This window comes from Saccopteryx bilineata, chromosome 3, assembly GCF_036850765.1.
Source record: "Saccopteryx bilineata isolate mSacBil1 chromosome 3, mSacBil1_pri_phased_curated, whole genome shotgun sequence".
NCBI lineage: Eukaryota > Metazoa > Chordata > Mammalia > Chiroptera > Emballonuridae > Saccopteryx > Saccopteryx bilineata.
The window spans coordinates 50,744,908-50,757,311 of record NC_089492.1 but is presented as its reverse complement, the minus strand read 5'-3'; the positions used below and the strand labels follow the sequence as shown (position 1 = coordinate 50,757,311).

The 12,404-nt window shown below is 36.1% G+C and overlaps 1 protein-coding gene across 1 annotated transcript in view; it reads left to right on the top strand.

The window, feature by feature from the left end:
* The window catches only part of ST18 (ST18 C2H2C-type zinc finger transcription factor), a 128,588-nt gene that overhangs the window by 49,101 nt on the left and 67,083 nt on the right, over nucleotides 1–12,404 (top strand). Inside the window, exon 6 of the mRNA XM_066266117.1 lies at nucleotides 8,961–9,752. Coding sequence (XP_066122214.1) covers nucleotides 8,961–9,752 — 792 coding nt within the window. The remainder of the gene's footprint in view (nucleotides 1–8,960; nucleotides 9,753–12,404) is intronic.

Sequence of the window (12,404 nt, the reverse complement as noted above, 5' to 3'; positions counted from 1 at the left end):
CTTTTAATTTTTGCCTATTGAGTATGATGTTGGCTGTGGGTTTGTCATAGATGGCCTTTATCATGTTGAGGTATGTTCCCTGTATTCCCACTTTGCTGAGAGTTTTGATCATGAATGGGTGCTGGACTTCATCAAATGCTTTTTCTGCATCTATTGAAATTATCATGTGGTTTTTCTCCTTTCTTTTTTTTATGTGATGAATCACATTGATTGATTTGCGAATATTGTACCAGCCTTGCCTCCCAAGAATAAATCCCACTTGATCATGGTGTATGATTTTTTTCATATATTGCTGGATCAGGTTTGCTAATATTTTGTTGAGGATTTTTGCATCTAAGTTCATCAGGGATATTGGCCTATAATTTTCTTTTTTTGTGTTGTCTTTGCCTGGTTTTGGAATCAGAATTATGCTCGCCTCATAAAAGGAGTTTGGAAGTCTTCCTTCCTCTTAAATTTTTTGAAATAGCTGGAGAAGGATAGGAGTTAGTTCTTCTTTGAATATTTGGTAGAATTCATTTGTGAAGCCATCAGGCCCAGGACTTTTCTGTTTTGGGAGTTTTTTGATAGCTGTTTCAATCTCATTTGTTGTAATTGATCTGTTTAGGTTTTCTGATTCTTCCAGATTGATTTTTGGAAGATTATATAATTCAAGGAATTTGTCCATTTCATCTAGGTTGTTTAGTTTTTTGGCGTACAGTTCTTCATAGTATTTTCTTACAATGTTTTGTATTTCTGTTGTGTCAGTTGTTATTTCTCCACTCTCGTTTCTAATTTTATTTATTTGAGTCCTCTCTCTTTTTTTCTTGGTGAGTCTCATTAAAGGTTCATCAATCTTGTTTACCTTTTCAAAGAACCAGCTCCTGGTTTCATTGATCCTCTGCATTGTTTCTTTAGCCTCTATGTCATTTATTTCTGCTCTGATCTTTATTATTTCCTTCCTTCTAGTAGCTCTGGGCTTTACTTGCTGTTCTTTTTCTAGTTCTTTTAAGATGCAGGGTTAAGTTGTTTATTTGAGCTTTTTCTAGCTTCTTGAGGTATGCCTGTAATGCTATAAACTTCCCTCTCAGGACTGCTTTTGCTGTGTCCCATAAATTTTGAGTTGATGTATGCTCATTATCATTTGTTTCTAGGAATTTTTTAATTTCTTCTTTGATCTCAATGTTAACCCATTCGTTATTTAATAACATGCTATTTAGTTTCCAAGTGTTTGAATGTTTTTCAATTTTTCTATTGTGGTTGATTTCTAGTTTAATGCCATTGTGATCAGAGAAAGTGCTTGATATGATTTCAATCTTCTTAAATTTGTTGAGATCGCTTTTGTGCCCTAACATGTAGTCTATTCTAGAGAATGTACCATGAGCGCATGAAAAGAATGTATATTCTGCTGTTTTAGGGTGAAAGGTTCTGAAGATATCTATTAAATCGAGTTGATCTAATATGTCCTTTAAGTCTGCTGTTTCTTTGTTAATTTTCTTTCTTGAGGATCTATCTAATGATGTTAATGGGGTATTGAAATCCCCTACTATTATAGTATTGCTGTTGATCTTGCCCTTTAAGTCCATCAAAGTCTGCTTTATATATTTAGGTACTCCTATATTAGGTGCGTAGATATTTATAATGGTTATATCTTCCTTTTGGATTGCTCCCTTTATCATTATGTAGTGACCTTCTTTATCTCTAACTATGGTCTTTGTTTTAAAGTCCATTTTGTCTGATATAAGTATTGCTACCCCAGCTTTTTTTTCATTTCCATTTGCATGAAATATTTTTTTCCATCCTTTTATCTCCAGTCTGTGTACATCTTTTGATTTAAGGTGTGTCTCTTGTAGACAGCATATGTATGGGTCCTGTTTTCTTATCCACTCAGGTACCCTATGTCTCTTGATCAGATCATTTAATCCATTAATATTTAAGGTTATTACTGATATGTAATTGTTTATTGCCATTTTTTTCTTTAAAACTGTATTCCTCTTTTGCTATATTCTTTTTTTCCTTTGATCTGTTTACAACAGGTCCCTTAGCATTTCTTGCAGCCTTGGTTTGGTTGCAGTGAATTCCTTGAATTTTTTTTTTATCTGTAAAGCTTTTTATTTCTCCTTCAATTTTAAATGATAGCCTTGCTGGATAAAGTAGTCTTGGTTGTAGGTTCTTGTTCTGCATTACTTTGAATATTTCTTGCCATTCCCTTCTGGCCTCAAGTGTTTCTGTTGAGAAGTCAGAAGTAATCCTTATGGGGGCTCCTTTGTAGGTGATAGTCTTTTTTTCTCTAACAGCTTTTAATATCTTCTCTTTATCATTTAGCTTTGGTATTTTAATTATGATGTGTCTTGGTGTTGGTTTCTTTGGGTTTCTCCTTAATGGAGTTCTCTGTGCCTCCTGAACATGTGAAATGTTTTCCTTCCTTAATTGGGGGAAGTTTTCTGCTATAATATGTTTGAACAAAGTCTCTATCCCTTATTCTTTCTCTTCTTCTTCAGGAACCCCTATGATGTGGATATTATTTCTCTTCATGTTGTCACATAGCTCTCTAAGAGTTTCCTCAGACTTTTTGAGTCTCTTTTCTTTTTTCTGCTCTGCTTCCATGCCTTTATTTATTGTGTCCTCTAACTCATTGATTTGATTCTCTGCTTCATCCATCCTGCTTTTAATTTCTTCCATTGTATTCTTTATTTCAGATATTGTATTTGTCATTTCTGACTGATTCTTTTTTATTATTTCAATGTCCTTTTTTATATTTGTTATCTCTTTATTTAGGTTTTCGTAATAGCCATCTATGGTTGTTCTAATATCTTTGAGCATCCTAGCAATCGTTATTTTAAACTCTGCATCTGGTAATTTGGTTATATCTGATTCACTTAGGTCCTTTTCTGGGGATTTCTCTTGGTTTATTTGTGTTGTATTTCTCTGCCTCCACATTTTCTCTTCACGGGAGTGGCTGTAATCACGTGCTCGGGTGCACAAGGTTGGTGGCCTTGGCCTTTGCCCTGCCTCCATGTGTGACGTTATGCTCGGTCCTGAGGGCACTGGCGAGCACCTTTGCTCAGCTGCAGGTCTCTGCCTGTTTCCGGGCTTTCACCCTGCCCTTGCAGGAGAAGCCCACTTAAGGAATGGCTGCTAGCCTTGGCTCTACTGCCGGGCAGGACTGCGTGCCCAAGCTCAGCTCAGTAGCAGAACTCTGCCTCTTCTGGGCTTTTGGCTCCACCCCTGCAGGAGGAGCCGACTACCAAGTCAGACCGCAAGCCTGGGTTGCACGGGCGGGGCAAGGCTGTGCTCAATATTAACTACTTTTTATAGTTAGTACTAGAAGCACTACTAATAACAATGAATATGCTGAAACTTCAGCAGTAGTGGCCATTATTTCTGCATTTTCAAATGTATTCCAGGCACATAAATTATATCATTTAATTGACCCAACAATGACATGATATATGTATGATTATGGGCACAATTTTACAGATATGATTATCAAGGACCAAAGAGATTTAATGCTTAAGGTAACTTAGCCTGTAAATATTGAAAAGAATAAAATTAAGAAACAATTGAAGGACAGACAAAATAATTATTTCCTAGCTAACCATGCTTCATAATCTAATTCTCCCTGAGCTCTGACTACCTTCAGAAAGCAGATTGGGCAAAATTTCTACAACATTAAATCAACATTTCCAGAAATGATAGGTCACAGATGCTCCAATCTCTAAACAAAAGAGCAAAACTCTAAAGTTGTCTTTAGTACTTTGAGCAAGTTATCCCCCACTCTCCAGAAAGAAACAAAGTTAAATCAGTGCTCAATGTCAGTGTAAGGGCTTTTCATCTCTTGTCTCATTTACTGCTGGTACCCCAAGGTCTTTACCTGCTCAGTTATGTGCCTAATTGTGTCTTTAGTGGGTAGTTCAGATGATGAAAAGAAAGTATAGTACTCATGAATGCTCAGACCATGAGCTTGTATCCATTTCATGGCAAAAGTACACCCTATACCCTCAACTGTGTCTTTCAAAGAGCTGCAGTGGGCCATGAACAAACCCATGCAGATACACCTTCTTCATTGGAGCAAAGAGAAGACAACCAGTTGGTAGGATAAGCATACACTTTCCAAATGCAGACAAAGAAAAAGAAAGGGTCACCTTGAAGTGAGATTAAACCAGTGTGGAATACCCAGTTCAAAGCCACATGCTCATGATTCCAGGAAATCTGTCACTGTTATAGGAGTACAAGAGAATGAGCTAATACTTTTAAAATATATATATTATCTCTAAAAATATAGCAAGTAAGACACAAGCCAAATTTATTTTTCTAAGGCTTTTCTTCCCAGAAAATTTACATATTAAAGAAGCCTGTAAGACTAATATACCTGCAAAAGTAACTAAGATAGTTATAGAAACAGAACAAAAATACAATAAAATCCAGTTTTACTAAATGAGTCGAACTCAAAGTGTATTATGATTTTCAGAGGATTTCTTTTAAGTTGCTTTGATGTAGTAGAGCTGACATACTTGCAAGACTCAATTAGCATGCACCTTCTAGTATTACCAGTACTTCAGAGTAAAGACTTTAAAGCAAATAAACAAATGTGAACTTATACATATTAGGAAATAACATTTATTTATTTTTTTACTCTACAAGGAAAGTGTCCCAGCTCCAGCTCCTTCAACATTTGCCACATTTTGAAATGTACTCAGGACTGAAAAATGGCTGTCCTTGATAACTATTTAACTCTCCTACTCCTCCCAGAAGTGGATCTAGGAATTTACTGACCTATTGTGGTATTTTTCTTAAAGTGAAAGGAGGGGATATAGTGAGACAGACTCTTGCATGTGCCCCGACCAGGATCTACCTGGTAACCCCCATCAGAGGCCAATGCTTGAATCACCCAAGCTATTTTTAGCATCTGTGGCTGATGTGTTCAAACCAACAGAGCCATCATCAGCACCTGGGCTGATCTTAAACCAGTCAAGCCACTCACACCGGAATGGGAAAAGGGAGAGAAGAGAGAGAAGCAGATGGTCACTTCTCTTGTGTGCTCTGACTAAAATTAAACGTAGGAGGTCAATAAGTGGGGCTGATGCTCTACCCACTGAGCAAACTGTCTAGGACCTATTGTGGTATAAAGAAAGTAGAGGTGGGGTCATTTGCTAGTATTTGTTTATTGTTGTATTTTATTTTATATATTTTTATTTATAATTTGGACTTTTTTATTTCATTGAAAGTAGGCTGTCAATTGTGTTCTACTGTCTATAAATTCATTTTTTAAAATGTTCAAACCTGGGAAAATAATAGGCTAGTAGTATTCTAAACAATTTCTCTTAAGGGTTGCTATATTTTATAAACATCAAGTGTGAAATATATCATTTCTAGGCTGTGGGATCTGGGATAGCTTGTTACATATGGATAAGGCTGGAGCTGGGAGGCACATGGCCCTAGTTTTGGATCTCAGCCCCCTACTGGCTAGATGCCCTTATCTTTTTTTATTTAGGAATTAAATTAAAGGGGTGACATTGATCAACAAGAGTACAGTACATAGGTTTGAGGTGAGCATCTCCATAGCATTTGAAGAGTTGACTATGTTATGTGCCCAGCAATCCCATTTCTCGGAATCTACCTAAAACTCAAAAACATTGGTACACAAAGACACATGCCCTCCCATATTTATTGTAGCATTATTTATGGTGCCTTTAGTTCTTTAGAATCATAGTTTCCTTTCTGTGAAGTAGAGTAGAAAGAACTCTTCTTAGAGTTATTATGAAGATTAAACAAAATAAAGAGTTGAACACTATGCCAGAAACATACCTGTTTATTGTCCTAGGATGTCATTGGATTATCCAGTCACTGGATCATTGAGTTATTTTCATTTTAAAGACACATACCCAGAGCTCAGAAAACATGGGCCTGCTCAAGGTCACATAGGCAGGTGAAGTAGAGCCAGCCACACAACCTCAGTCTCTGAACCTTGAAGCCATAGAGGTTTTCCTTTCACGTTGTGCATTGTGCTTGGACCTTCCAATTTCCCAGGGTAGTTGGTGAACTTTGTCATAGCATGTGTGGTACAGGTGGTAACCTGGGCTAAGTCTTTGGGCTGTGGATTGTGCCCTTTCACAGGCCTCAATTTCACCACTTAATTATAAAGGAAAAATAAGCTCCACCTCACTTATGTGGCAGGCCCTATGTATCCTCTGCTTTTACTACCATCATTAGCATACAGTGAAGAGAAGAGAGAGCCACCAATTACTGCGTATCTGTTGGTGTCACCTGCTTTCCATGCACTCCTGTGTGATAACTAAAGTGTGCCTCGCTGTGCCAGTGAGGACGCCAGGATCAGAAAGTTTAAGAGACCCATTAGAGTTTGAACAGAGTTGAATGTCAGAATCAAACCTAGGTCCCTCTGACTGTAAAGACAAGCATCTTGTAGTTATTTCAGTGGCAAAAACACAAAATAAATCACTAGGCCATCAGGGAAAATGAAATCACAACTGACAAAAAAAGTAGACAGCCCATTCCAAAGCTAGGAGAAACAAGTATCTTGTCACAGATCTTTCAGGTTCGAAAGCTCATTCAACTTTTTATTTCCTAAAATTACAGAGAAAGCCAGAGAGGGTGGGAAACATAGACAGTTGGTTTGCAGGCTTGCAGACCATTCCTGGAAACCATCATGTGAGATGTACATACGCATGGCTATCGGCAGGACTCCTCTTTTTCTGAAGAATAATTAATAAATATTTTCTTTTAGCATATAACAGTTGAACCAAGCAATTATGTAAACTGGAAATGACCCAAAAAGCTAGCAGTTGGCAGCAGCACAGTGAAGCGCATTGTCGTGCACATGTGCATTTTTGTCACTCCCGCCTCTCTGGTGATCTGCACTTAATAGGAATATTTTAAACTATGTAGCTAAGCAACAGAGGTAATTGTTGCTTTCTAGAGCTTTTGTTAGCACTCTACCACAGCCCAAATATGCATAATTAGGTATAATGTCTATAAATCATTATTGTACACATGTGGGTAGTTAAGTGGAGTGAGAGAATAGTTCAATGAATTGAGCATATTCACTGAAAATGCTTTTTATTTGTTTTCTGTAGTTCATAATACTTTAAAATTATCATAACCCTTTACACTTTCTCTTAATCACCAACCATGATATTGAGAAGAACTTCATTTGCATATTAGACTATGTTTAATATATTATTTAAACCTGGAGTTCCTCTGATATGAATTCAGGAGAGGATAGACCATCCTATCATATTATGTGCTTGTTTATCCAGCCTCTTTCCTAGGAAGTAAAATGTTAAATTTTTCAGTTTATTTTGAATAGATCCCAACAAAAGACTGCACCCTATAATCAGCACTATTTAAAGGGGCTAGTGTTTTGACTAAATTCTTCCCTTCATCCAAAAATGCTTTTAGTTACTATGGCAATATTTACTTGATCCTGGCAGTCCAGTGTTGATTTAGAGAGATAATTACCAGAAAGGAAGATGATGGAGATGTATTTTTGAATGTCCTTGTCAGAGACAATGTTTATTAAAAAATTAAATGAGACAAAAAAGGCTTATTGTCTTCTGCACAGACACCCTCTCCCACAGCATTCACATTGAATGGCTATGCTTTTCTTCCCTCCAAATATGTTCATTAATGCAGAATACACTTCACTTGGTATCTTTAGCAGTCTTTAAGGTGGCTTATTATTTTGTGTTGCCCATTCACCACCCTATCTTTTGAGACACACAAAAATAATCCTCCTTTTACTCCTCCATCTTCTTCTTGTTATTTTTCTTCTTCTTCTTTTGCCTTATTTTTTGGCATAATGTTCACTAAGGGAAGCATTGCTGGGTTGTCTGGTGCATTTCACAACCTGGTATGAGCTGGGTGCCATGCTCCCTGAAGTACACCTTGTGATGGGCAAGAGTTAGGTCACCTTAACTGATGTGTATACACTGGAACACACACACAGATACACAAAATCTTGTCACTCCAACTGGGCCATTGCAGAGGCTGAAAGGAAGTGACAGTAAGAACTGCACTGGAACAAGTGAGATCTAGTGGACTGGCTTAGACAGACTGGCACTTGAGAGCCTGCCTGTTCGAGGAGTCACAGGACTTCTTGACCATTAGCACTTCAGTTCGCCCTGTACTGAGAACAACTAATTAACATTCAACATCCTCCAACCTTCCCTATCTCTTGTTTCATTTTCCTTTAGTACAAATTCACTAAGTACCAAACCAGAAAATGTGTTCTATTTAAGATACTATTTGATCATGCTAATTTTCCCACTTGCTTGTATTTTTCTTATAATAGAATTTTTGTGTGAGAATTATGAAACTGTTCAGAAAGTCTTGAAAGCTTCAGAACTTTTTTAGTTATCATCATTTAGATATATTTGTATTGTAACTAAAATTTCATAAAATCTGAAAATATGTTTGAAAAACTGCAAATGTAGAAAACATACACCAACTAAGCTTTGAAAGTATGTCATCATGCTAACAGAGAAATCTGATGAATATGTCCTTTATAATGTATATAGCACTGTATATATTTGACTTCTTTCTCGGTGGCTAAGATTTGCAAATATTATATAAGAAGTACAATAGCAATAATTCCACATTTAGTATTCTGTTACTATTATGTATCTACCTTAGTACCCTGGAATCACTTAATTCTTAATATACTGAAAATTCCAATCATGTATTTCTTTAAAGGTAACTATCAGCATGTGAAGGTCTAAGTTTTGTTTTGATTTGTTTGTTTAAAGAAAATACATATTTTCTCCCTAATGTTTTTAAAATTAATAGCTCCTACATAGTCATATATATTACATATTGCATACGTATGTATATATTACATATATTTCCCTAAAATGTTTTTTAAAATATTCTTAAATTTTAAATAAATTTAAATAGTTTTCTTAATATAACTTCCTTAAGCTATTTTTTGTTCTTGTTTTTCAAATATTGCTTTTCATTTTCCATAGAAGAAATCATGATAAAACCTATGGATGAGAATCTTCATTCAACTGCACAAGAAAACTCCAATGGGAAGGAAGACAGATATGGCTGTTACCAAGAGCTTGTGGTCAAATCTTTAATGTACTTAGAGAAATTTGAAAAAAATACATCTGTTCAGAGTGTAAATGAAAACTTAAATGACAGTGGCATCCAATCTCTAAAAGCAGAGAGTGATGAAGTAGATGAGTGCTTTGTGATTCATTCTGATGATAGAAAAGACAAAATCAGTGACTCCCAGCTAAAGTTCTGCTCCTCCAATGACAATGAAAGTAACTCTGAAAGTGGAGAGAATGGTTGGGACAGTGGCTCCAACTTCTCAGAAGAAACCAGACCACATCAAGCCCCAAAGTATATTTTAGTGGATAATAGGAAAGACGCATTGGAAGTTACCGAAATAAAAACTGAAGGTGACAAATTTATCTCTTGTGAAAATAGGTGTGATTCTGAGACAGAAAGGAGAGAACCACAGAATGCTCAAATGGAACCGTTGGATGTCAAAGCCCAGGCCTCATTCCCTGGCATTGAGGAAGATAATAACAAGTGCTTGGGAGTGATGACGGAAGAGTCTGTTGGCCTGGAGAAAACAAAGGGAAACTTATGCTTGCTGGAGCAGGCAATAGCTCTGCAGGCGGAGCGAGATTGTGTTTTCCATCACACCTACAAAGAGTTGGACAGGTTTCTACTGGAGCACCTGGCAGGGGAAAGGAGACAAACCAAAGTCATTGACATGGGTGCAAGACAGATCTCCAACAATAAACGTAAGGCATGTTTTTGCATTTATTTTAGAAATAAAATTGCTTTAGGGTTGGAAAAAAATTAGTAAGATTGAATTATTTCTTCCAGATAGCTTTTTTGACAAGTTAATACAATTTAAAAACTAACTTACTATATTATAAAATAAAGACTTTCTTTTTGTTTCCCCATTCTCTTAATTAATCTCAGATCAAGGTTGGTCAGTTTTGCAGTTTTTCAAACACAATCAATGGATCATTGCCTCTATTTCTTTAAATTTGACTGCTTTTTAAAAGTATATAATACTTTTTGAAAAGTACCTTATTGGACATTAGAAGTACATTAGGACTTATTGGATTTTAAACCACTGTATTAATGAAATTAACTCCAGAAATTTATTTTTTCTTTGCCACCCTCTTTCTGAGATCATTTGACTCTGATTAAGCTTCAAAATAATGTCAAACTACTTGTAAGTCAGGCAGGATGATCTATCTGATCCTTCTTAGGATAAAACTGGTTGTTAATGCTTTTATAAGCCTATGTTTTTTATAAGCTCTCTAACTCAGGGCCCACAAATATATTGGCCAAGCTTAAATGAGAGAATAAATATGTTTAAAATTGTTCCTCAAATTTTAGTGAAATTGTGTCCTCTCTCCCTTAAAGATACTCAACATCACATCCCACTAGGTGGACCTGATGATGATTCCCATAATTAAGTGGAGTTTTCCAAATAATGGTTCTTAAATGCCTAGAAGGCTTGTTTAAAATGGGTGTTTCCAGGATCCCATCAGACACACTGCTCCAGAACTTGATTTCTTTTTTTGTAAGCAAGTTCATCAAGTGACTTAGAGTCTAAGTCACTTAATAAGTGACTATTCTAAGTCAGACTTATTCTAAGGTCTGGTAACCAAAGAATTAGGGAAAATCAAGGTTGTGGCCCCAAGGTTATGCTATGAAAATATTTAGATGTGCTGGTTGCTGATATTTATGCAGAAATGAATGATATATTTTGTTATTTTAAGTTTATCTTAATACTTACCTGCAATCTTGTGAGATATTATGTTGTACCTCAGAACTGAGAAAACAATAAAGAGTAAAATAATGTTATGTAGTGAAGAACAAGATAATGCTATGCAGACATACTTCCACGGTTGGGATGGGGACAGAATACTAATTACTAGTAAGTAGTTTGGGACAGGACATTGTATTTAACTCTGTGCACTCTACTAATATGTAATTGTTGGACTTAACGTGTGTGTGTGTGTGTGTGTTTAATGTACTACAAAACCAGAAAAAAATTTACTTCAAATTTCCCAACCCATAATATTTAATATACTATATTTCATTCACTCTAAGATACATAACTTCTCAGTTAAATATCTTTGATATATGAAGGATGTGCCATAGTTTAATTTCAATAGGTTTTTTTTTTTTCTTACTAGCACACAGATGTTGATTCATTTTACAACTGATGAAATCCTTCAGGCAATGAAATATAGTTTTTGGAGAAATTTTATCTGAGCTAACAATAATTGACAATCTTTTTGTCAATTGTGTAGAACTTTTGTAACATTTTTTGCTTTCAAAAATTAACAAGATGATAGAATCTATGCTTGTAGGCATGAGTCATGATGGAGATATACTGAATTATTAATGGGGCTCCATGAGTCAATAGTATATTTTACTGCATAAAGTATAGTATAGTATATTATCCTGCCTTGAGGTGTTAAAAGACTATGCAAGGAGATCCAGACCAGATTAGTATAATACAAAGGGAGAAAAAAGTAAAACTTAGGTAAACTATAGGCTAAGACTAGAGAATGCCTACAGAGTCTAAATTAAGTACTCACTTTCCTGTTCCTTTTTCCAGATTTCGTAGTTAACACGTAAGAGGTGCTTTTTTCTCTGGCATGCATTCCAATCTTCTAAGTCAACACTTTTACCAAATGATAACCATGCTCTTCAAAAATACAATCCTAATTTTCTTTATGTCTTGGTCATGTGACAGTAAAAAAGAGAACTGTAAGATTATAAAATATTGTTTTACCCAAACCTTCAGATGCATCAGCAATTAAGAAAAATTTGGCTCCTGTTACTACTAAGCATTTAGTGAGACTTTAGGTCATAGTGTAAGTAGAGTCATCATATACTTTATTGTACAGCTTAGGGCACTTTTAGCGTGAAAAGAGGTGATTTTAATAATTGCACGGGAATATCAGGTGTGAATAGGACAGTCCCAGACAAACCAGGATATAAGGTTACCAGGGTGTAAGATCATTATGCAGCATTTCACAAAGAAAATGGAAAGAGAACCAGGCCTGAGAGTTGCAGAAGCTCTGGCTTCTAATCCTGCAAACAGGTTCTGCCCTATAGAACATTTCATCAGCCTCTTTGTTTCACCCACAGAGAGGAGGCTTGCAGACAAAGATGCATGACAGACTGTCAGTGGACCACACCTGGTCAGGAGCCAGCCCTGCCTTATCTCCCACACCCTCTCTGTCTTCCTATAGACAGATAATGTGGCAAGGAGGAGAAACACTTGACCCTAAACCTTTTTGATATGGTTCAGCAATGTGGCCCCACTTTGATGAGAGCCAAGAGAGGAAAGGCACCAAAATACACATTGCTTCTTGTTTTTCTAATTCACTCTTATATGGCATCAACCCTCCTAATTTTAT